Here is a 25,646-nt window from a genome sequence, read left to right as displayed (position 1 = left end):
TCTTTCTTTTCTTGATTCAGCAACAGTGTATAAACGATTTGTCTGTGAAAGCTCATGGCCTTAAAAAGAAGGGTAAGTTGAATCCAAACACTGATGCCAAGAAGAAAAGTTTGGTAAGTTATGTGAACTAAAAATATTTGGCCAAGATCAGTAAATGGATAAAATGTTTAGCTTTTGAAGATATTACAGATTTTTTCGATTGCAGTCTCATAGTTTTATTCGTAAAATGAATGGCAGTTCTGCCTTTGTGCTTGCAATGCTTGTATGACTTTGCCAATGAAAGGCCAGGATAGAGTTAGTCATCAAGGGAGTGTAAGGCAGCATCAGGATTCCTTTATCAAATCAAGAATTTGGGAGCCGTTGTGCATAAGAGCAATAAGTTACAAGCTTTGACTTGTAATCTACCATGCTAGATTGTTTTATGATGTAGCTTATTCTCAATCTTACTCTAACTCTTCAACTAGCTGCAAATAACGTAGTGAGGCATTCAGAGTTAAGAATAAAGGTGTTTCAACAAATAACTATTTGGTAAAGGCCGTTTCACAACTTAAAATGTATTACACAGTAGGCTACATGTACATGGAAACTGTCCATTGTAACAGTGAATATTACCGTAACGATAGACCATGTCTAGGATAGACATAGCGCTGGATAACAAGCTATAGCATTGAGTTGTCATTAACTATAATTTTTTAATTTTAGGTGGCCTAGAATGTAATTCAAAATATTATTTGAACATAATATTTGAATCAAATTTTCAATTTGGATACCGGTGGTTGAATTTAATGTTGTCTGTTTTCACATATGTTTCAAAAATAATATGAGTCCTGATATCAATATTAAAACAAACTTAAACATATTTTTGGACCTAAATTTTGAGAAATCACAAAATAAACTGTGTTTTTTCAGGATGTTTTGACTGACGCTTTAATGTTACGAAGATAATTATCATTATCACAGTAATTTCTTTTAAAATTTGAGTTTGCGGAAAACAAAAAAATGTATAACTTATAGATAAAGCTGCTTTATTTATTTTATACACGTACAAAAGACATCTAACATAACAATCATTTTATTAATTGATTGATTAATTACTCCCAGAAAATGGATTTTACAACAAGCGGTAAGAATGATAAATTGTAAAAAAAGCAAGCAAGATCAAAGTGCAGTCTTTCTCAAACCACCGGACAAAAAAATTTCATCGCTAGATGATGCACGCCACGCATACGTTTGCAAAGTTGGAAAAATGTAATAAAAAAAATAAGAATTTGCTCAGATTTGTTGATTTGATTTGATCGAATCTTTATCCTCGGACTGGGAAAGCTTCTTGCAGAGTTTAATCCTGGCAGTTTCGCATACTTGTAGAAGCTTTGAATCACTGACGCAGGCCCGGTCAGAGAGCAATCCCGAGCGTTTTCGGTCTCCAAATTATCCTCTTGCACCATTGATTGTGATGCAAAAGCTAGGGAAGATCCATAGTAGCTCTTCGAAAGCTTTGAAGCAAAATGATTGGAACGCTTAATCAAACCAATAAAGAGCCCAAAATGTAGATACTAAACTCGTGCTATGCAAATCTTTCGAAAACCGAACTGATTTCCTTTTCAGTGCCATTACATGAAATTCTTTTCTTTTTTTGTGCTATTAAATTCTTTTCTTTTTTGTGCCATTACATGAAATTCTTTTTTCAGTGCTTTTACATGATTTGTTTTTTGTTGTTGATAAAACTAAGGCCCTTTCATTATGTCAGCTCTCATCTGCTCAATGACATTCAGCAGATCTAGAAATGAATATTCTTCAAAATGTACAAAATCTGGAAAGTCAGTCTAGAACCGAAAAATGTTTTCAGCATAAGCTGTATCAACTTATATGGGTTATGGTCCAGCAGGACCGCAGAAATTTTCCCTGCGGGCCGTATCTTTGGCATTCCGGGTTAAACATTGATTTCATGACTGCAGTTATTTAGGGTTTGTAGCTTATCAATGCCGACAAAAATCAGTCATTGATTGATTGTATATTTACAAAAATAAACAAATGACAAAAAATCTACTTTTAGCAACTTTAATCAGAGCATTTCAAACGTGCCATGGGGGCGTGTCACCGGAAAGCACAACAGATAGTGGTTTCTGCGTTATGCTTTAGTGAGCTATTGCTGCAATTTCATAGTGACAACATTAGTGAATGATGCATAGGCTGACAATTTTAATAGGAGTACCTTGATATCTAAATTTTGGCCCAACGGTTTAGCTTCTGTATTATATTCAACTTTTCTAATTTGATTTTAGCCTTCTTGATTGATGTCATTTCGTTTCATGAGTCACTTTTCAAAAAAACTCGGCCGGTACGTTTTGCTTGGAACATTTATGCAAGGTGCAGACTTGAGTAAATTGGAAAGCTTATTTCTTAAAGGTTACCATTACTAAAAACTAGTTTAGATTATTGTGAGCAAAAAAATGTGGTTATATTCCACTATTTTGACATGTAAAGTTAGTTAAAGCCAAAGTTAAAAACTGTAGGTAACAGGTTGGTGATTTATTTGAAAAAGTGGATTTTGAAAAGAGTTTGATTTCAGCTTCAGAAATTTGCATTTAAAACATTTTCAGCATTTACTCGTTGACTTAACATAGCCCAACCTCCCAGAGTCTAAGACTAAGTCTAACCCCTGTAGCCTACAGCTGTAGGTTATTGCATTAGCTGTTGAAACTTTCTGTTCCCGATCTTTTTTTTTTTTTATCAAAAAGTTATAAAATTTGGGAAAAATGCTATTGATAGCATGTTTTGATTTTTTCCATGCATTGCACAAGATTATGTCATAAAAATTATAAACGTACACAAATTCCAGAAAAAAAACGATCAGTGATTCATCAAAATAATAGCCTATCCTTTTTTTATCCAGAATAATCGTTGCAACAGAACCCGAAATCCACCGTTAGGTGTCGTATAAAAGCAACGCCAAGCGACCTTTCATCAATCACCTCCTGGATTTGCACACGGCACTACGAGCCTCCACCACTTTGCAGAAAGTACGAAGATTTTTCATCAGCGTTTCGTGTGTAAAACAATGGGTGAGTGAAAGTTTTTAGTGTTGCCGAATGTCGGCTTTCATCCAATGTAAAGTTGATAGTAGCAGCAAAGGTTTGTGTAATTATTGTTGAGCTTTCAAAAGTAAACTATTGCATGTTAAATAATTTTTTTACTTTAGTTTACGTGTATTTAATTTAAAGCTTAGATAGTTTTCTAAAGTTGCTGTGAAAGCTTTTTACGGTTGTGGAATATGATTTGTCGTTTTGTTAGTTTCCAAAAACTTTAAGTTGGTTAGGTTTAATTATTAGCTGTAGCTACATGAACAGTTCACTGAAGGAAAAAAAAATAAACATTATCATTTACGCAAATAGTTTGCATAACTCTTTCCAGCAGACTTTTTTGGTAAAATTACGTACCTTAGAATTATTTTAATGTGCCCTAAGTAGGCTACATTTAACAGTTTGTGAAAAGAATGATCAAAAACATGAGAAAACATGATTGAATTTGGGGAATCACCACCGAGGGAATAACTTTATTTTGTTTTTGATTGCGTTTGCGTGACCAGATGGCAGTGCTTCACTGCTCTGCTGTTGCAAAAAGAATTCAAACATAAGTGCTTTAATTTTATTGCTTTTAAATTGAACTCTGGGTTGGGGTTATATTGATCACAAAACTTAATAAAAACTGAAACTATTTCATAACTATTTGCTTAAATGATGTTCTAGGATGCTGGGCTATGTCGTTGTAATTACCTTGTAATTAACATTTAACATTTAAACTGCATTTAAAGGCATACTAAATGAAATTTTCAAACCGGAATTAAGCATTAAAATGCGTAAACTGAATATTCAAGAATACATTTCAAAACAAATTACCGAAAAAAAATTGTTTTCAATGGCACTGGCAAGGCCCAAAGTCCAATGTTTCATTTATTTTCATTATTTTTCAAAATGACCAAAAAGTGCAAACACAGCTCGAGAATACGTCACAAAAGACAGCAATAACAAAAGCCACTTACAACATCTGATGTTTTAACATCAGATCTGAGGTTTTGAGCAAACTGTTTGATGTTTTGATGTACATACATATATAGCCTACAGTTAAATCGCCGGCAGTAACAACTGTTGCGTGATTAGCTGATTGCTCGTCTTTTATTACGTAGACTGTACAGTCGCACGCTTCGCTGCTCAGGCCCATTCTGGTTTTGAAAGCTCTGACAAAAGTACGCGCGGAATGTTGATCAGACCGCAATGGGGCAAAATTTTATTCAAAATCGTTTTATGGTAGCAAGTTAAACACAAAGAACGTGGAAAATCGCCAAGTCAGGTTTTTCCTTTAATACCCCTTTAAAGAACAATAGAAACTAATTTGTTTGAAAATCGTTCACTTTTATATAGTTCCAGAATGCCATCAATCACCCATGAGGCTGCTACGATCATGGACAATAATGAAGTATGTTGGAAATTTTTTTATATTTTGCTGTGATATAAGTGACTATGAATTGAATCGATATTGAAGCTGCAGGAGTTGTCTTTGTGACTGCTCATATACTCTTTTTTAAACCCAGTAATTTTAGGATAATAATTTTAATGTTAAGATAATTTTTATTATTGCATAGCTAGGCATGATATTTTTACAACTATTTTTTTATTTTTTTACAATACATAGCACCGCCACCATCTATAACATTTAAATAAAATTATATAAACTCTTAGTTACAGACACCCTGGTTTTGTCACGTCTTGGAATGTGAAAATGTTTTTGTTACTTCAAGTCATTTCAACACTACAAGGTCAAGGTAAAGAATTAAGTCCCTACTTTATGTTGCTATGTTTCCTTAGCCTAAGGTAGGTTATATATGAAATGATACAGCCTACTAGGCCTACTGGTTGCTAGTTACCTTGTTCTTTATTTTCCGTAGGCTACTGTAGTATGAAATATGTATTGTTGTATGAAGGTAATGCAGAAAAACGATAACAATGGCCCTAATGATTCATTCAAATAAAATTCTTGCAATATTAATGGAATGGCACTATTTTCTTATTTCAACAGCTACAAAACTTGTTAAAAAAAAACGTTCTTCTCAGCTTCATACAACGATTCGACCAGTGTGCCTCCTGATCAATCTATACCTGCATATTCTATCACCGTCCCATCTACTGAAGAGAAATTCACATCGATTTCTTCCCAAACGTGGAAAGCAAAATGTGAAAAGAATGCATGTACAGTCCGTTACAATTCCTCAGAAACGGTATGTTTTTGTTATTGTTGTAAGTTAAATTTTAAGTTTTTTTTTGGATTAAAAGTGTTGATAACTTGGAGTTTGGTCTATGGTTTGTGAAATAATAATGACACGACGGTCGCTAAAGTTACACTGATATAAAATTAGTAACATTTATCTCTCAAAATGAGAATTGAACTGCTTCACTAAAAGTATTAGCAACACGAATCAGCAGTTTGTAGGAACTTAGAGAATATGCGTGGCAAATGTAAAACTTAACGCAAAAAGAGAGCAGCATAACACGCTACACGCATCAGCTGACAGTCTATGTCAGGGGTGTCCAAACTGTTTCTCATGCGGACCAGATTTGATATTGCGGAAGTGCCCGCAGGCCAACAGCCTCTAACAATCTTGTTTAGCGTAAAGATGCATATACAGTAATACTGTGTTGTTTAATGTCATTTTCGTACAACACAGCAATATGCAGATTAAAGTATTTTTTAGATAAATAGGCTGTCACGGGATATACTATACCAGGGGTGTCCAACCTTTTTGGCCAAAGGGCCACATGTATTTTACGAATGGTTGCGCGGGCCACTTGAGTATTTACTGCTAATTTGTAATCTTAAAAATGACTGTCTGATAATTTCTATATAAAACCTTCACACCCAATTCCAATCTTAAAAATGTGTTTGTACATTTTATGGGTTATATAAGAAGAGTGAAGTTGGTTTTAAAGTGGTTTAAGGTTTTTAGTTGAAAACAAGCCAGCAGCAAAGCGTAAAAAATGTCAAATTGGCAATTGACCCTTCTGATGTTGCCGGAACAGCGGAGTTGAGCGTCCCGTAATGTATTGTCCAGCTGTCCCTAGGTTCATCCACAAAAAACTTGCTCGCACAAGTAAGTGCTGCCGAATAATGATGTCACGAAAACTGCCAATCTATGAATCCTCTGATCTTTTTCTTAAGAAACAATTTTTTTTGTAAAATTCTAGCAATAGAAAGTTTTGAACTTCTCTCGCTAAAAGCAAGAAATATTGCTGATTGACTGCCTCTTGAAGCACCAGTACTATTGTGTGGAAAAAGGTGGACGTAACAATGCGGAAAATGTAATGCGTAACAATGTGCATTGTGATACAATAAAATTAACTTGAACAGTTGCGCACCCCTTGAACTAGGGATTATAGAGTAATAAAGAAAGAAAGCAAACAATAAATGCCAATTTATCGGAATGTAAGTTCGCCATAAATTACGTTGGCTATTGAGTTGATTATATAATATAAGTCATTTCGAAAAATATTACGCGGGCCACTCAGAACCTTCTCGCGGGCCACATGTGGCCCGTGGGCCACGGGTTGGACGCCCCTGTACTATACTGTAGCTAATAGGTTAGGCTGTATAAGTTATCTGCTTTTCCATGAGAACTTAACACATCCAGAAAAATTAAAAAACACAGCTGTGTGTGGAAAATGAAATTGACGATTTCAATACCCAGGTCAAGTCTAGTTGAAGAGTAGAGGTCGACAAGCTTAAAATATCATGCGGCGGGAATTGCTAGCTTTCATCTCAAAGGGTTCTTGTTAAAGTTCATAATCGAGACTGTCTGCTCACACAGATATGTTGAAGTCGAACCTAACAAGCTCAAACTTTTCTTTGCAAACTTTTGCTTTTCTGGAAATTTGTTTATATCCAGCTGCTGGTAAAAGGGCACGAAAGAAAAATGTTGCTGTTGGCATCGCAGAGAAGCTCAATTAGCTGCAAGTTAGCTGGAGCTTCATCAGGGTCCAAGCAGAAAGGCGAAGTGAATAACAATAAGTTTTTTTCAATTGCAGCAAAATTCCGAAGCGGTCGTTGAATTCGTTAGCAAGGGATACCAGGACTGCTGCATATTTTTTATTTCAGCAACCCCTCAGTGGCATTCTACAAGCTGGAAAATGTGTTGTGCAGGGCTCCATTTGTGATAAATTTCTCTACTGTCATTTGTTTCAAAAACAATGCAAATTGACTCGATACGATTTCTGTATGTCTGCAGGCCAAAAATAAAACATTGTACAAAAACAAGCGCGGGCCATACAAAAACGTATCGCGGGCCGGATTTAGCCCGCGGGTCGGACTTTGGACACCCCTGGTCTATGTGATAAGTTATGTTGAAATCATGAACTTCAGCGTTATAACGCTGCTTGTTAATTCTCTCTTTGATGACGTAATTAACTTTCATTGACATTTTTGATCAATTGTAAACAATAAATTTGTGTAAAAGTTAAATATAAAATTGTTATAATTTTGTGCGAACTTAACCGGGATGTTACTGTACCATTAGGTACCACGTACCAAGTAAGAGGGGTAACATAAATGAGCCTCTCAAATTGATAACAGTATCCGCTACCACTTATGCCAAGTTTTGGGCATCGTCAATCCATCTTTTCAGCCAACAAAACTTGGTTTTGCTGACTGGATTTAGGAAATAGATAGACAGAGATTAGCTACAATTTTGATTAGACTGTCTTACAATGGATGCTTGTTTGCAGAATATAAATAAAGGTTTGGAGTGGACACAAAAGATTTTCGTTCGGTACAAAACACCTGGCTCCGACTTCTTGAGTTCAAAAAACCTAGAATCGCTCATGAAACAAATAGGAATGTTTCAATCAATAGAAAATGGTACAACTGAAAGTGTCGACTTAGACTATGAGTTTGAAGCTGATGACGTATCAAATCATGACGTCAAACGCGCGGGAGTACACGAAGAGCACGATGGTGCTGATGAAGATGATCCCAATGAACACGTCATCGGTTATTTGGAAGATAATAACAACTGGACCGGAATGGTAAGTCGTATTTCAAGGTGTTCGACTGCAAAAATTTGTAGGCGTCCGAGACCGAGGGAATGTTTTCCTGACAAACCAACGGTTCCACTTTGCAAGAAAAAAATACACACTATTGTGACTAAAACTATGAGACTCTCCCGTAGTTTCGTTTCAAAATAATTTTCCTAGTAAAGAAAGTTGTTTCATTCCCGGTCTTCCGTAACGTGACGTCAGATCAACGGTCTGATTCGCATTGAACAGTCCAACAATGTGCCTCTGGCGTTCATGCGTGCACGCGTACACAATCGTTATCCCTGTCATCTTAATTACACATGAGATTAGAGCCTGAGCATGCGTTTAGAAAAATATGCAATGCCTCAGGTATGGCAAAAATGCTGCAAATTTACCAAGCAGCAGTAAAAAATGTGAAAAACTTTATTGTTGCTTGTTTTTTTGACATTTTTCCCAAAATAAGTTTAATGTTAGAATTTTTGTTTCTATCTTTGTTGCCATTCTGTTGCTGCATAACCTCTAGTTTCAACTTTGCCAGAGTTAACAAAGATGCAAAAATGGCATCCAAAACGACCCGGAGTTGAACTGTATTGACACAACTTGTTATCTTTCGGATTCAGTATCAGTGCATCAAGCATCCTTCCGATGTGCTTGATGAATACTTTCCGGACGTTGCACACGAAGAAGTTAAAATATCTCTGCCAGATCTTTACTTGATTCTTCCAAGACTGCTTCATCAGCTATCGTCTCCATTTTGTCCTTCCGCCAATATCATAGATTATACAGGTAAGCGTGGTAACTGCTAGCTTGGAAAAACAGGCTTATTTTGACATCGCTTGAATGTTAGTGGCGTAAAGATATCAAACTTCTCCGCTGAAAAATGCGCTCTTTTTACATTGATTTTACGCCTGCAATATTGATGCTCGTTAAATCGATTTAAAAAAGAAGGATGGTGCTAGTTTGGTTGCTGCTTAGTAATGCAAGGTGGGTCCTGCTTGCAAACACAATTTGTCAACAGTGACATAAATAGTTATTGTTGCATAAGATAGGTTTCGGTGTTTTTCATAGTTGGTCAGCATTTTTGAAGCTGTTCTAATGTCATTACATACCTTTCGTATGGAGTCGGAAACTTCATGTTGCGTCATGTAAAGCAGATTGTCAAAAAGGGATAATATTTGGCGTTTTATGGAATTGTGTAAGAAAAACAATAATATGGTGTCTTGTGTCATATGACATTTGAACAGCTCCATAGGTCATTTTTACGTTTAGCGTGCGCTCTTGTTGTGTCGTTGCTTCCTCCAATCATTGCAGAGGTGTACAAACGTTATTTTGATGTGAAAATGACTGTTTTTCTGACTGGAAAGAAGTTGAGGGCCAACAAATGCTTCGGAATGCTGCAAAGCGCAGTTGTATTTTCAATATAATTTTTGTTTTCAAACATATGTTTCCTCAAACCACAAAGCCACCATACCCACTTGCCTTTTTAGCGTTGATTTAACGTGCTACGACATTGTATCGAAGTTTAAATATTAACCTGTTTTTTAATATGCACAGATGAACACAATCACAAACACGATTTGCTGGAAGTAAAAGCTGTGAAAAGATCTCGATTGGAAGGTAAGTTTATCTCTGTTTTGGCAACATCTTCTGCAGCAGTAACGTAGGTCAGTTTGTGTTGTAAATGACAATCAACCACATCAGAGTGTTTGTATTGGCTGCAATGTTCTTTCATATTATTAAGAGCTATCATTGCAAAAGCAGTATTTATTCAGTCATGTTTTTTAGTTGCGACCATCTAAACAAAAAAACAACTATATCCCCGGACAGCAAAATCCGTCATTTTTACATGGATTTGATCTAAAAATGACCGATTTTGCTGTCTGGGTCACTTGCCATAACATCGTAGGGGTCTAGAAAAAGTTAGAAGCGACAAAACGCGAACGTTAAAGGGTGCTCGAGAGAGACTTTATATGTAGCTTATTTAAGCGCTTTTGAATCGTCTCTTGCGATATGATTGCCCATGAATTGCTTCTGTCATGTTTACAATACGAATTTTCTTTATAATTCGATTTAAAAGTAAATATTTTTTAAATCAATAATCCTTTCAGTGTAATGTTCTCGCTTACATAGTACATCTGCCATGTTTAGTGTCGAAGCCGTGTAGACGTGCACAACACTATTCTACCCAAAGCAGGAGTCCGGGTGTGTTTCAAGTCCTTTGATTGACTGGGGGTATCTTTTTCCTCGGACTGAGAAAGCTTTTTGGGTGCTCAATCCTGGTAGTTTCGCATACTTGTAGAGGCTTGAATCACTGACGCAGGGCCCGGTGAGCAAGATTGACAGAGTGAAGTTTCCGATTGTTGAAGTCTTGTGGCCTGTGAATTATCCCATCCCCTTGATGCCGCTGCATAAAGAGTTATCCTTTGAAGGCATGGCTCAAGCGCACACTCCGATACAGTGGCGTTGACAGGGGGGTCTAGGTGGTACTTTTGGACCCGGGCCCGGAATATTTAAGGGGCTCGGATTTTAAAAATTCCCCGCGACTTCAAACATTATCAAGATCTTAATATAATCAGATCTAAAGGAATTGCCATCAGAGGTTAAAACAGTCATTTCAGTCGTCAGATGGTAAAGTACCGGGTCTCCTTCTGGGTACCGGGCCCTCTTCAGCTTTCAGGTGGTAAAATAGCCACTTCAGCCACTAAACAGTAAAATAAGAATTTAGTCTAGTATAGTGATTTCCCTAACCACGAATATTACCCAAAACACGAATTTCAAAATAAACAGGCTAATATTTGTTCAAACTCAAAACTAAAATAACACAGGTAAGATTGCTATTCCTATTTCTGCACTAAAAATTAGATCAAAACCGCTTTTCAGATTGCAGCAAGCAGCAGATGTTTGACCTAGACTCAAACACTTTTCCCAAATCAAACTGAAAACTTTCTGACTGTCTGCACTGCTGTAAATTCTCTTCTGGTGAGCCTAGAATGACCAGTGAAACATCAATGGAATTGGGAAGCAATACTCTAGCGCCATGTGGCAAATAAAGTTCAAAAGAGCACCCGCTAGGTAGAGATAGTAAGTTTTGCGCCTCAAAAATGTTTAAGATTGCGTAAGATTTGTTAAACGACTATGCTTAAACGACATCAATAAAAGTTTGTACACAACCTTTATATTCATAACATTGTCAATGAAGGGGGCCCGAAAATAAATTGGTACCGGACCCGAGAAATATTGTCAACGGCCCTGCTCCGATAGTCGAACCAGCACCGCTTGATCTTGAAGTTTCTTCGTCTGTGTTTCTTTGTTTCCTTTTCTAGGGTTTTGTCGCATTTTCTCGTGTATCACATCGTAAAATCCTATTTGTACTTTCTTTGTTGTCCCGGATATGTCAAATAAAAAAAGAAAAGAAAACGATAGGTTATAATACCTCAATTTAATAAGAATTGTGATCTTGCAATCAACAATTGAAAACTTCACTCTGTCAAATTCGGTGACCGGGCCTGCTTCAATGGTTCAAAGCCTCCACAAGTATGCGAGGCTGCCAAGATAAATCTTTCAAAAAAAGCTTTCTCAGTCCAAGGATAAAGATTCTCACAATCAATCAATCATAAGGGTCGTGTAAATGTCATATAGCACCCTTTTGGAATCTAAGATTTAGCGTCTTTTCCTGTAAGTAAAAAGAAGTAAAAAAAATGGCGTCATACAATATTTGAATAGATCTTCAGCTAATCACGTAACAAAAACGAAACCTTTCTTCTTTCACAGTGTGGGGGATCACATTGTTGTCAGTCGCAATCATCAGCCTCTTGAGCGTGGTAGGCATTATGATTGTTCCTCTCATGGGGAGATCTAACTTCTTCCATCGCTTGCTTTCGTTCCTTGTAGCTTTGGCTGTCGGAACCTTAATAGGTGACGCCTTGCTGCATCTGCTACCCCATGTAAGTATAATGTTATACTGTGTTCAACAGTTACGTAATGGAATGTAATGAATGGACGTCTTTTAGCTTATACTTTGCATGAGACATACAGCATTGTATTGAAATTGTAGTCGGTGTACCAATCTTAGCTTTGTTTGCCACTCTCTGGCACAAGCCTCTACTTACTCGCACACATGTTAATGTTCAAGAAAAATGCCGTCAAGTGATAGTGAACAATTAGGCTTGACAACAAATAAAATTGATAAAGAGTGATTCAAACACTCAACCAACTTATAAGTTTTGATTAAAATCGGCATTGAGACCAGATAGCCATGATTGAGACAGTACGAATTGATTTTGTTTTTGGAAACGCTTAATTGTTTTTCTAGACCTCTGCTATGTTTGGCATATATTGTTTTTTTTTTGTAATGGTCAGAAATAAAAACAAAATGAATTGAAAATATTTATAAAATTTCATTTTTGTACCAAATTCTATGGTTATTTAAATCGTATTGATTTTTTTTTTGTGAAAGACAAAAGCTCACAAAAGTGAACATCCAGCCTCCTTCAAACTAATGTTGCAATTGTTTATGTTCCAGGCAATTGGTGAACACGAGGAGGGGCATGGCCATGGCGGGGAAGCTGATGATGAGGAAAAGGATAAAATCATTAAAAGTCTTGTGGCCGTACTTGGAATTTATTTCTTTTTTGTTTTTGAAAGCATGATGTGCATGGTTAGAAAGTTACGGCAAAAGAGAGTGAGTTACAAACAAAATAAATAACCGACTTTTTACTTATTCTTTACGATCTTGGATTGTAGTTCAATATTAAAACAGCTAAGTTTTTGGTTTGCAAACAACCACTTAGTTTTTCAATAATTTTGCAGAAAACGTTCGAAGGCAAAATGTAGGCTACATCTCGACAGCTTATTAAGCGAAAATTTATTTTTGTAGTGTAGGCTAATTGCAACGGTAAATTGACAGAGACAAAAATCACCTAGAAATAAGCACTGTTGATTGGTTGTTATGACATTGGCGAGACTGTGCCATTGATTTTGGCCTTGTTGACGTAGGGATGTGTCAGTTTGTATTGCTGTGTGAAGAATTTCATGTGCGTTAAATTCAAGTTGCGATGATGAGCTTGATCGTATTAAAGCGACTGACTGTTTTATTGACATACGACTGTTTTATTGCAGTACTGGTTTGGTTTTGAATCTTTATCCTCGGACTGACTAAGCCTTAATTGGTTATTCCTGGTAGTTTCGCATACTTGTAGAGGCTCTTGACTCAGGGCCGGTTACCGAGATTGACAGAGTGAAGTTTTCCGATTGTTGAAGTGTTATTGTCGGGAAATTATTCCATCCATTAGGTGCCGCTGAATGGAGAGCAGGCCTGAAATGCGTTGCTCAAGCGCACACCCCGAGAGTCGAACCAGCGCTGCTTGATTGTTAGCCGGGCGCGTAACGACTGAAAATTTTAAAACAATCTGGAAAAAGTCATATTTCTAGCCTCTATTGGCTTCAAACATAACCACCAAATATTTAAGGAGAAGGCTTGCAAGAGAACACGTTACAATTGAATTGATGTGTTCTTATATTTGCAGCGGTACAGGGCCTCCATAGATGTGACTCCAAAACTCGTGGTGCATACGCCCAGCAAAAGCGATGAGTTCTTAACAGTCCGAACAGACGTAGATGGTAAGTAGATCTACTTTACATGAATGATACACTCGGCGTGTAAACGGCTGCTTTGAGTTGATTTGATGTGTTCAAATGATGAACCGACGTAGAATGAATGCAACATTTATCCCAGCTTGCGTGACGCTTGACGTTGAAACGATGTGTAGGCTGCAAAGTTTTGCTGGATGCTTAATGGTTAATTTCGTTAACGGTTGTTTTCAAGCATGACCTGAAATTTGAACGAATCTGTCAGCACGTAACTTGCTTTAGTTGCTGTTGTAACCATGATTTGGTTTTATTAAACTTAAAACTTGAATTTGCAAAATAAATCACTACACTACAATGCAATTCAAAGTTAACACCAAACCAGTTAAACCAACATCTTCACTACAACCTGCACAAACTGAACTGCGGACAGAAACGCAGTTTCACCAATAGTGAACAATGAAATCGACACGTCGGCTTTAGGCATTGGCTTCAGGCATCAGAGCACTTGTTCAATTACAGCTCAGTTGCATTTTCTCTTGCAGTTTCAATTGATAAACACATGACATTGCAAACAAAGGAACAAAAGGCCCTATCCAGGTCTTAGCATGACTTGCACAAGTGAACAGCACGCAAAGACAGTTAATCCACAGTCTACTCAAAATGACACTTAATGGGCTCAACACGACCATCCACGGCAAGCAGAATTAGCCTATGTCAATGGGCTCATCGGCTTCACTGATAATTAAAATTGTCAAAGTTAAAGTTCAAAAGAGCATTTAGAATTAAAGCAAGAAATTTCCCATAATCGATCATCTTCCCTACAATATTTTGCAACTGCTGGTTTTATGTGAATCACAATTTTTTGTATCTGTATCGTCGAAGCAATAATTGTTTTGAAACAATTTGCTTTCGACTAACGAGTGTGCTCTTACTACAAAATTTTTCAACTTGCCACAATAAACAAAAAAATACTTCAACCTGTCATATGGCAATGTTACAATATTGTTTACAACCGGAGGGCATATAGAGGCAAGATTAAGGTTGCTTTGCCAGATAATCTTCTTCGTTCCGCCTCAACCACGCGCAAATAGTTAAAAAAAAATTTTTAAAAAGCCTTGTAACGTTAATCAACAAATGCTAAAGCGAGACAGCTTTTGCAATTAATTTCAAATTATGCTTTGTTGAGACCGTACATCCACTGTTTTATTGTAATATGGGTCGGCTTATGTCAAAAGTCAAAAGATAAAACAGATGTTTCGACAAACTACATACACCTTATTCTTTTATAATCCTTCGTATGAACAAGAGGTTTTGGTTTTGCGCCTGAAAACCTTACGACATTTTTGCCCATGCAATAACTTTTTTTAAATTTTTTTCATCTAGTCCTCGCTGACTTATTGTCTAAAAGTAACGTTTCATTTTCTTCCTGCACTTACACTTTATTATGCGTGTTTCAAAACTGTACCTTCTTGATAGTGTACCGCACTTCTAGGGAATAAATTTATATTTTTGATTGGGGAATTTATCTCAGAAAGCAGGTAAATTTACCCCGGTTGGAAACATCTTACATAAGACTACCATGCATTCTAAGATTTATGTTGGAAATAATAAAATTTTCGGTAATCCTATAGCTCTATTTTACTGAAACTACATGCGCTTTTGTAAACTGCTGATTGGTTATGTGGATAGCCAGGCAACTGTCAAGTTCATGTGGCCCCGATAGCTCGGTGGATAAACACATTACTTTGCGAATAAGATAAAGCAACACAGGTTCTACTCTCGGGATGTGTAGCTATCAGCAAGGACAGTTATCTATTTAGGGACACCTAGTACATAGAACAATGTAGCGGCAACAACACTTCAACAAAAAGCGCAAACACGACTCGGTCACTCTCAGTGACCGGGTGGCTCACATTCTCTTCAAGCACATGAAACTACTAAGACAATACTATTAACAAAGCTATCTCAATCCGAGTATCTAATAAAACTTCCACAATCAATCAATATCAGCCAACTGCATTGCGTTGTTTCTTGCAGATCCTCTTCTTCACACACCAGACAACCCGTCGTTGTCCAATAGGGGCGATGACGTCATCATCAAATCAACCGACAGTGGAATATCGTCAACGGTGAGTTCATGGTTCCAAGTTTCTTGTTCCAAGATTCTTGTTCAAATGGAATAGTTAGCACTGAGCAGCGTGAGCTTGTAACGACAGTGAAAACAAACTTTTGGTTACTTACCTTTTTTTTTACACAGTTATACAAAAAATAAGAGACTAGATGGAGAGATTTGGACTACATCCAAAAATAAATTCTGTAAACTTGAAAATGTAATGTATTACATATGATCTGTTGACCAGAAAAAATGATACATTTTTCTAGCACTGCACAATGTGCACATTAGTTTGTTTTAGCATTTCAAATTTAGCTTAACTTTTTTGATTTTCGAATGAACAGTATCGCCAGTATTGAAATCTTATGTTTTTTTCAATAATTGTACTTTGATTCTAGAACACCGCATATAAAATGTCGTCACAGTCAAGTTCTAATTCATTGAAACCTCTTGAAAATGGAAATACGGGTAAGGTCATAGCAAATTTTGATCACTTGGCAATTATGTTAGTTATTTTGTACGGCTGTTAAAAGGCAATTTTTAGTCGAGACAAACTGAAATTCTCAAGAAAGAATTTATTTTAAAACGAAACGAACCAAGTGAGAAAAATTTACGTCGAAACGAAGAATAGTAAATTTTTGTTGAAACAGTTATGTGTTCGGCTCTTACAAGCCAAAAAGCTTTGCAAATCTTCGATATGAGACTGTTTGAGAGTTTACAAAGAAAAGAAATTATTTTTCCCTTTAAAATTAAAGCCGCATTAGCAAATTATAAAACCAAATCAAAACACTTAATGTTGTGGCGAACCGATGTACATTTATTTTGAAATATTTTTACTTGATTCAGTCATTGTCAAAATGATTTACTGATTTCTAATAATTCGGTTTATTCTTCTTCCCAGGGAGCCAAACTCCATCCTATCCTCTAGAACTGAACCATTGCACCACTGACGAGAATGAATCAAAGACAAGCGAAACTAAGTCAGAAGGTAAAGCACTTTTGAAGCATTTCAAACAATATATTCACAGTTAATGTTGAAATATTTATCTTAAGTTAGTCCCTTGGTGAAATGAGCAAAGTACACTGCTGTTTACCAGGTCTGCAAGTTTTAATTAAAAGAGCTAGGTCGTTGCCAGACTTGTACTTTTAAAGTTTTTAAACTCGAAAACTTCCCAGGACCCAGATTGTTCCATAAACTTCATATTTCATTAAAATACAACGTTGAAATCGATGACAAACTGCTGGAATTAAACTTCCAAATATTGGAAATAAAAAGTTGGATATGTAAATGCTTTGTAAAGGCAAATAAAAATCGATTGAGCTATGCATTCTGGTATGTCAGCTTGGACAACTTGTACAGCAGCCCATCACATAGACTGATATGTTACTGAAAAGATCAAACATTTGTTTCCACATATTTGTAAAATGTATTCACTTGTTTGACAATAGCTTTATTGCTTCATTATTTTCACATTGTGAAAATCGTCGGGCTGCATAGCCGAGTGGTAAGAGCCCTGGAACGGCAATCGAAAGGGCGGCGGTTTGATTTTTAAAGCCATGTGACTTCTCGCAGACCTGTTGCAATTTTTAAAATCATGTACGGTATATTTTTAAACAGAAGCCAACGATCACGGCCATGGCCACCATCACCATGGTGACATGGCGAATGCTCAAGGAATTAAAGATCTTGCTTGGATGATAATAGCTGGGGATGGATTGCATAACTTCAGTGACGGCTTGGCTATAGGTGAGTTTTAAAATCATAGCGACACTGACTTTAACAAGATTTATGTTGGTGATTTTAACATTTATGAACGTGTTGTAGGAAATAAAACTAAAGAAACAAAGCAAAAGTCTTCCCCTGGTCCATCATACACACAGGATGTCATTCTTTGAGACGATAAACACTCAATTTAGATTGATAAACGTTTACGGTACAGTGAGAGCCAGGGCCGTTGAGAGGACAGTTTGGGCCCGGTACAGATAAAAAGCCCACCCAACCAAGAGAAATCTCAAGAAATCAAAAGAACTTTTAAAAGCATACGCACTACGCAGTGTATTCCTCGTTTTTAGACACCCTAAAAACTTTTCTGATCTTAAAATGAATCCGGGCCGGCTCAAAGGTAGTTGCATTGCCCCTGGACCCCATATTAGTGTTACTCGTGCCACAATTACTATTTTCAATGTACAGGAGCCGCGTTCAGTAGCAGTGTCTCGGCTGGCTTGAGCACTTCTCTGGCGATATTCTGCCACGAGCTGCCGCACGAACTTGGCGACTTTGCTATTCTCATCGATGCTGGAATGTCAATTAAAAAAGCGATCATGTACAACGGATTGTGCGCCTGCTTGGCGTTTTTTGGTGCTGTGTTAGGTAAAGTGTTTTTTATTGTTACAAGTGTGAAGATTAAAAACTTTGTACTGCTGCGTTGCAATTTTCGTTGCGTATTTTCATGTAACGTTGAGATATACTTTTTCATGAAAAGAAGACTTTACTAAAACCAAGCAGAACATTTTTACGTACGGTATATCTGTGAACCTCGTTTGAGTAAGCAGTGGTAAAGAAGTAATTGTGTCACGTGATATTTGAACATCCCCAATCGCCAGTAACGTATTTGCAATATCTAATTAGCAAGTTCTCTACCAAACCTGTTTGGATGGTGGATGTGAAAAATGGTTCTTTTTATCAAGTGTCATATACCATCTTCAATCTACTATATGCACTATGCACTGCAGGCTTATTGATCGGTGAATACACAACTTCCGTCAAACTCTGGATCCTTGCTGTCACTGCCGGAGGTTTTCTCTATGTTGGTTTGGTTGACATGGTGAGTTATAAATTTTCGTTTTTTCTCTTCATAGTGGGTCGGTCGAAGCCATTTTTTCTATCACGATAAAACGAAACGAAATTTTATTTATGAAAAGGGTTTAAAACGGATTTTTTCACAAGGTGAATAGTGAATAGGCTACAATTCGAAACGAAGTGAAAACAAAAAAGTTTTACATAATAATAAAATAACGTTTTGTTTTGTCAATATTTCAAAAGGTGTTACAAATTTTAGCCTTCCACATTGTAAAAGTCAAAGAACCGGTTGGCTACGGTTGTTCGTCGATAAACAAAACTAAATTTTAACCCAATTCATAATTATACTATTCTTCCTCGTTCGGAATTTTTTACGGCTTTCGTTTTCGGTTGGAAGTGGCAACGAAACAACATTATTATTATTTTTTTTTTAAAAGACGACGAAAACTGTTCATATTGCCAAGAAATTTAAACCGTAATAAAACAAAACAAATAAAAAATTTAAACTACAAATTAATCTGTTTGTTTTTTCCATAAATTTTTGTTGATTTATTTTTATTTCAGCTTCCACAAATGTTGAGACAATGTACAGAGAAGGATGGTTTCTACCGTTTTATCTACCAGAACATTGGCTTCCTAAGTGGTCTCATCATCATGTTGCTGATAGCATGGTACGAAGAAGCCTTTATGACACTTTTTTAGAGCTTTTTACACCGGAGAGCAAGAATTGATAAAACTTCCATTTTGCAGACCTGCTTCTACACACATACTGCGATTCAGTGTAGAACGGGCATTTTTAAGTTGTCTCATGTTTTTGCAAAGGGCTTTACTGCCATGCGATGTTTCTTTTGATGAAACCGGCCGATTATTTTATTTGATGTTGAATCGATGTTGATGGTGCAGCATATTTGCATTCCACAAAGCTATTTGTTCTGTTCATATCAACTTTCTTTTGCAAAGAGAAGCAGCATCAATAACGGAGGTCCAATATGTAAAATCTGTCCTTTTGACATCGATTCAACGTCCACAGACGTTGAATCGATATAAAAAGGGCTTATTTTCTTGTTGTAAAGTTAACCCACCTTGAAAGTAGATTCTTTTTACGTTGATCTTGCGTTAAGATATAACATTGAACTGTTCATTTGGCAACAGGTAATGGTTCACAGCGTTGATCCACCTATTTTTATTTCTCCCTCACACAAACTGTCTGTCACGCTACCAACTAAAAGTCTATAACATACACTCAAGAGCCAATCATTGTGTCGTTCATTTTCCTGCATCACCATGCGCACTGTGTTGAAGCAGGTTTAGCTATTTCCCACAAAAAACGTTGTTTTTTGGTGTTGTATTAGTGACATCATCAAGATTATGTTGCTGAGGCCATCAAAGTGAGCCATATCTCATTTACACAGAAAAAGCTGAATTTTCAAGTTTATTTTTTGAAATATATTTACCAGCCACTCAGCTAACAAACTTAGTCTTTTATACATTGATTCGGCATCTAAAGGTATCGAATTATTGTAAAAACGAACTGATTTGTCGCTGTAAAACTTTACGAGTTTGTCAAGCGAGTTTAATGTTTCTAGCACTAATTGCAACGTTCATCTGATGAAATTGAAAGTTGCAACTAGTGCTAGAAACGATATAATTGTCCTAGAAACACCCAAACTTTTCAGTAGCCTTTTAAGCGAGTATAAGTTGCTTGTTTTTCACGTGATAATCATTCATCATTTCTAATCATTCATCATTTCCAAATGCAGAATGAGTTGGTTACAATCAGTCGTACTTTTGTATAATACGTAGTAGATATTTCCAGCTTTTTTAATAATTACGTGGTGTCAAAAGACGTAAAATTAAATGATGCGCGTTGATCTTTTTACATGTGCGACGTTTTGCATGCTGTATTACTGTATTGCATTGCCGTTGTAAAGAAATGAAACAGTGTCAAAATTGTTCTGTGATTTTGTCAAGTTTAGATTAATCTGTGTAGCATACTGCGCAAAGATGGTGATACCACGTATGTGACAAAACAAATTTTATCAGCTTGTGGTGTCGCAGTGAGTATGAACAATTGTGTTATGACTAGATTTCACTGTGTCAAAATTAATGATTTTCATTCATTGTTGCTTTTACCAGCATAAGTTATTGCAATGGCTGCATGTCAAATATAATTGAACTACACTTTTTCGAACGACCCAGATGGCAAATCAGACGTTTTTAACGTTGATTCAACTTCCGCAGACGTCTGCAGACGTTGAACCAATGTAAAAAACGGTTATTTACTGTCTAGGGTGTGTTTATTTCTAACCCTTTGCTGTAAGTAAACCACAGACAATTTCTTCTTGGTGAATGGACAATCTAACAATGGTCGCATCGTGGTCCCAAAAGAGTATCTGCTCTGCATCACTCAGGCTTATGTGTTCACGTTTCCGTTCTTCAGCTTACCCCTCTGGCGACATTGAAATCATGTAAAAATGGCAACTTTCACAGGCTGGGTAGGCTCATTGCATTGCTCTATTACACCTCCGACAATATGTTGAAAACATGAAGTGATTAATTTTAACGTGAGAAACGTTAAGCCTGTGTTATCTCGTAACGCTGTATCAACTGGCGAAGTTACAAAAGTGAAGTTTAATCATCACCTAAAAGCAAAAGCTGTCATTTTCACATTGATTCAACGTCTGCAGACATTGAATCAATGTGAAAATGACGGATTTTGCTGTCTGGGTCTGCTGCTTGCAAGTTGTTTGTTTGGCTTAGTTTTGTAGCTCCTGTTAAATCGGTCCTCCTCCTGCCGCATTGTGCAATTGCATAGTCTGCGTTTTTTGCACTTGAAAATATGTAGTTAAAGCAACAAAGAGATTTGCCTGACATTATTTTAATCAAAATATAAGAATATAATTCGAACGTTTTCGTTTGCGGTTCCAGTAGGCAGTAGGCTACCAGTGACCAAAGTTAATTTAGTACTCAGCCTTGTTGCATCGCCTTGTCTATATTTTCTGGTAAAGATTGTATGGAAGCCGAAAGCTTTCAAATTATTTTCTTATATGTAGCCTATTTACCTTTTCAAATCATATTTGTTAAATCCGTGGTGTTGGTTTATTTCCAATGTTTAATAATGTCAACTTTTCAAAGCTACTTTGTAGCTATATGCTAACTTAGTTTCTTCGAACAATTTTGAATAAGTTTTCTCAATGCTGACGGCTTAGCAATGTTGCATTGTGAAAGAAAACATTTCTCTGTGTTGCTTAAAATGCGAATTTGTAGACTTTTCACCTGTACACTAGATCATGACAGTGAAAGTAATCTTATATTTAACTGTTTATTTAAGCCTGTCTCGTTAATGCTGTAAGTTTTAATTGCTGAAGTTTCTAATACCTTTAGTATGCTATTTAATGAATATTGCATTATTGTTTTAGTTTGAAAGTGTTGTTTCTGTGTATTTTATTTTTGTAAAAATTGTAGTACTTGAATGCAGCTCACTTGTGTTGTCTACTAGTTTGCGAACTGCCAATAAAACGTATAAATATTTTCCATGAGTAATAGAATATTTGTTCATCTATTCTATAGCATGGAAGCAATGCTTAGGCTACATGTTACCTCACGCAGTTTGTCAAATAGCAAAAACAAATTGCTGAAAATAGCTAAAGCTAGGTGTGGACAGCTTGCAGGTCATAGCAAACCTTGGGTTCGATAAAAATAAGGGGGGGGAACAAACCGACGATTGATTATGATGATGAAGCTGAGGCTTTCAAAAATCTTTGTTATTTGAACCTCGGGTTTGAGCCTTTGATGCCAAAAATTTTTATTGTGAGATGTGAAAAAGAAAGATGTTTGCACCAACATGTATTGATGTAACGGGAAAGTGGACAAAAACGATAAAAAAAAATTGATTTTCTGGAAATTTCGCTATGAAAGTTTTAGGTTTTTGTGTTTGTTTATTATTTAGGTATAAAGGTTCTTTCTTGCCAAAAATCATTCAAGTCCACCTTTCAAATTTTTCTAAACTTACAAGTTGAAAAAAATTGTTGCCTGTTTTTCCCCAGCCCAGGGGCAAAGCGGACCAAATGGTCCATTTTACATTTTTACATCTCTTATGATAAACGAGTGTTACCCCTGCTACAGTATAATGCTACAGCAGTATGTATTAACCTATCTACTTGCTTATGTGTGCGATTAATCTCCTCATCCCACGTAAGAAGGGGGTCATGCGTCTTCCCCTAAGTTACTAATATTGTTAGCCTACAATTGTTAATTTTGTTGTAAAGTATCTTATAACCACACATCTGTACATAGTTGCATCTTGTATAACCGAGTTATTGTAATATGATTCATCTGTTACTTTGCCGTAAGGAGGGAAGTGTGTAACATGTACCATGTTTTTAACTAACAAATTTACATTTTAACATTTAGCCTAACCGAAACTTATCAGAATTGCAAAATGCATTTCAACGCTGCAAATTCAAAACCTATATTCTGTTCTCATGGAATCTAGGCCAAGCTTTCCCAGAAATGCCACTCTCACGGAGTTGGCTCACCACATTTTTGTATTTCTGAAGCGATATAATTGTGTAACTGGGTTCGCTTAATAATTCTCACGATAGGCTATTACTGATAAAAAGGCACTATATTATGAAGTAAGCGGGGAATTAAAAAGGACAGGCATTCGAAATTAGACTTGCAAGCGAACGAACTGAACTTTAGAACGAAAATGTTAAATTCACGACTGGGGAATGTCGCTCTTCTGACACCGGTCGCAATAAATTATATTGATTAGAGATATTTTTCAATTCCCGAATAGCAAATTTGTAACACTGATTAATAAAAAATGTTTAATCCTATTTAATTCGTTTGCTTTTTTGTAGGAAGTCATACCCCTAGACTAGACAGCCAGAAGCCTAAATTATCCTTTTTATTATCCATTTTTAATTAGAGACTTAGAGTCTCTCAATATTATTTTTTCTTTTTATAAACAAATTACGAAAATTAGACAGCCAAACCCTACGCTGGGGTCGCTAAGTTAGGTAAAATCCCTACACCCCACATCATTAAAACTGATTTTACTCCCGATTAGATTATTTTCATTTTTCGGAGCACATTTTCGGCATTGTCCATTTTCTTCACAATTTTTGTTTCATGGAAACTCTGGTGCCTCTCATTTTTTTTCTTGATCCGCTGCTGGTTATGGCGTTGCCAGTGTTGTACGTTGACGCCGTCAACTTTTTATTGACGCTGAGGCTAGCGCCGTCAGTTTATTTTTTAGTTGACGGAAGTGATAGCGCCGTCAACTAACTTATTTTGTCGATTTTAAGCGCCGACAAAATAGTTCACGCGCTTTGCGTCATTTTTCGTTTGCATAGAAAATCTCGTTTCACAATGAGAGTTAAATTTTGGGTGACGTTTTGACTTTCAGGCTGATAGCAATGAACAATCTTTTGTGTGGCAGCTGTTTGTCTATCCAGTTATGCAGTGGCGTAGCTAGGGGGGGGGGGCGGACCGCCCCGGGCGGCACGTCTGGGGGGCGGCACTTTCAGACAGGACGTTTTTTTTTTTTTGTTGATAATGCAAAAGTATACGGAAAATAAAAGCAAACAGAATGGCAACGTTCAAAACAGTGGCGTAGCCAAGGGGGAGGAGGGGTTTGGGGGTTACAACCCCCCCTTTGGAACGCATGTGATGTCACGATATTGAGAATGATGCTTTCAGTCTCTATGTCTCTAAAACAAAGTTTGCCTAATTTTAAACGAAACTCCATTAAAACAGCGAGTTTTGCCAATACCAAACATTCAAATATCTCAGCCAGGATATAGCAACAAGAAAACATAGAGACTTAGCTTTATTAAGTTACCGAAAAATTCCCAAGAAAACATGATCTTATCCTTTTTCTATGCCACCGAACAGCACCATTTTACAGGAATATTTATACCAGGGGATTTATACCCACATTTTTGTTGAAAATGCTCTCAGAATGCACCAAATCCAAAGTAATTGTTCAAAATTTTGGCAAGGATGCCGTCGGGCTTCGCCCGCCGGCCCTTAAAACCCTCCCCTTTCAAAATTACTGGCTACGCTACTGGTTCAAAACATACAATAATTCCACTTTAAGTCAATTACAAAAATTTCATTTTCACATGCTTTTTCTTGAAGGGGCGGCAAAATCTGAATCCGCCCCGGGCGGCACATTCCCTAGCTACGCCACTGCAGTTATGCAGTTTCAAGTTTGTTTATTGTATTTTAGGTTAATCTGACTCGAGAAAAGACGAAATCGTCTTTGGCAGCTCGAAACAGTCTTAAAAACCAAACTCGTTAGAAGTCGAATACTTCCGTTTTGTGAAACCCTGGCTAAAATAGCGCTGACGCTGACGCCGTCAATTTTTTAAGAGCTTACGCAGTACTTTACGCCGTAAAGTTTTTAGGCAATTCGCGCTAACGCTGACGCCGTCAATTTATTTCATTGACGCGTACAACACTGGGCGTTGCCACCGTACCAAACTTTTTGCTTTAACTTATTTCAATTTTAAGAACGTTGGTCGCTTCTACACTTTTCTAGGACTTTGGTATGTAGGCTACATAGTAGGCCTACAACAAGTCAACAACATAGCCTACACAGTAACAACATTTGATGACACTGGGTAGCTAGCTAAATGACTGTGGGGTTTTCTTTGACTGCCTTGCTCTTCTTTACTATGAGCTAAACGCATCAAGACGTGTTCCCCTTACGACCATCAGCACTCTTGATAACGCACCATGGCCGATCTTCATAGCAACTGTCCATACAAATCTTAAATATATCAGCTAAAGCTATGTGGGCTAATAAAGCTATAGCCTAAATATACCGGTATGTTGTTTTTGTAACATTTTCTTTTTTTAAATAATAGGAGATGTTCTACTGGTGCAAATTGAGCTAAACTATCACAAGATGTATACAGTGACAATTTGCTTTTATTCCGACGTTTCGTCAATCAGACACGACTGACTTCTTCAGGGGCTAGACCAGGTAGTGACTACCTGTCTAGCATGGCAAAACACAGGACCATGTTGTTGAAACCAACTAAACACGCAAAATGAAAATTCAACTCTAGAC

General features: G+C 36.8%; 2 protein-coding genes across 2 annotated transcripts; both read left to right on the top strand.

Moving 5' to 3' along the window:
* The first annotated feature begins 76 nt into the window (after positions 1 to 76).
* LOC145787943 (uncharacterized) lies at positions 77 to 5,734 on the top strand. The gene is made up of 7 exons (XM_082599782.1): positions 77 to 113; positions 2,283 to 2,367; positions 2,894 to 3,062; positions 4,419 to 4,473; positions 4,737 to 4,819; positions 5,109 to 5,272; positions 5,720 to 5,734. The coding sequence occupies exons 3-7, from the start codon at positions 3,059 to 3,061 to the stop codon at positions 5,732 to 5,734; spliced, it is 321 nt and encodes a 106-aa protein (XP_082455908.1). The 5' UTR covers positions 77 to 113; positions 2,283 to 2,367; positions 2,894 to 3,058.
* Positions 5,181 to 22,277, top strand: LOC145787739 (zinc transporter ZIP10-like). Its single transcript, XM_082599547.1, has 14 exons — positions 5,181 to 5,272; positions 7,770 to 8,069; positions 8,681 to 8,846; positions 9,615 to 9,677; positions 11,832 to 12,004; positions 12,583 to 12,741; positions 13,586 to 13,679; positions 15,687 to 15,778; positions 16,161 to 16,230; positions 16,664 to 16,750; positions 17,381 to 17,509; positions 17,954 to 18,133; positions 18,496 to 18,587; positions 19,127 to 22,277. The coding sequence occupies exons 2-14, from the start codon at positions 7,866 to 7,868 to the stop codon at positions 19,262 to 19,264; spliced, it is 1,647 nt and encodes a 548-aa protein (XP_082455673.1). The 5' UTR covers positions 5,181 to 5,272; positions 7,770 to 7,865; the 3' UTR covers positions 19,265 to 22,277.
* Positions 22,278 to 25,646: the final 3,369 nt, after the last annotated feature.

This window comes from Aplidium turbinatum, chromosome 18 (assembly GCF_918807975.1).
Source record: "Aplidium turbinatum chromosome 18, kaAplTurb1.1, whole genome shotgun sequence".
Classification (NCBI taxonomy): Eukaryota; Metazoa; Chordata; class Ascidiacea; order Aplousobranchia; family Polyclinidae; genus Aplidium; species Aplidium turbinatum.
This window is presented reverse-complemented; position numbering and strand designations above follow the sequence as displayed.

Excerpts from the sequence above, each read along its gene's own strand:
- LOC145787943 (XM_082599782.1), top strand. Across the intron at positions 4,474-4,736 it reads CGATCATGGACAATAATGAA|TTACAGACACCCTGGTTTTG; the intron begins GTATGTTGGAAA and ends ATAAACTCTTAG. Across the intron at positions 4,820-5,108 it reads TTCAACACTACAAGGTCAAG|CTTCATACAACGATTCGACC; the intron begins GTAAAGAATTAA and ends CGTTCTTCTCAG.
- LOC145787739 (XM_082599547.1), top strand. The coding sequence starts at position 7,866 with ATGAAACAAATAGGAATGTTTCAATCAATAGAAAATGGTACAACTGAA. Across the intron at positions 8,847-9,614 it reads CAATATCATAGATTATACAG|ATGAACACAATCACAAACAC; the intron begins GTAAGCGTGGTA and ends TAATATGCACAG. Across the intron at positions 13,680-15,686 it reads AGTCCGAACAGACGTAGATG|ATCCTCTTCTTCACACACCA; the intron begins GTAAGTAGATCT and ends TGTTTCTTGCAG.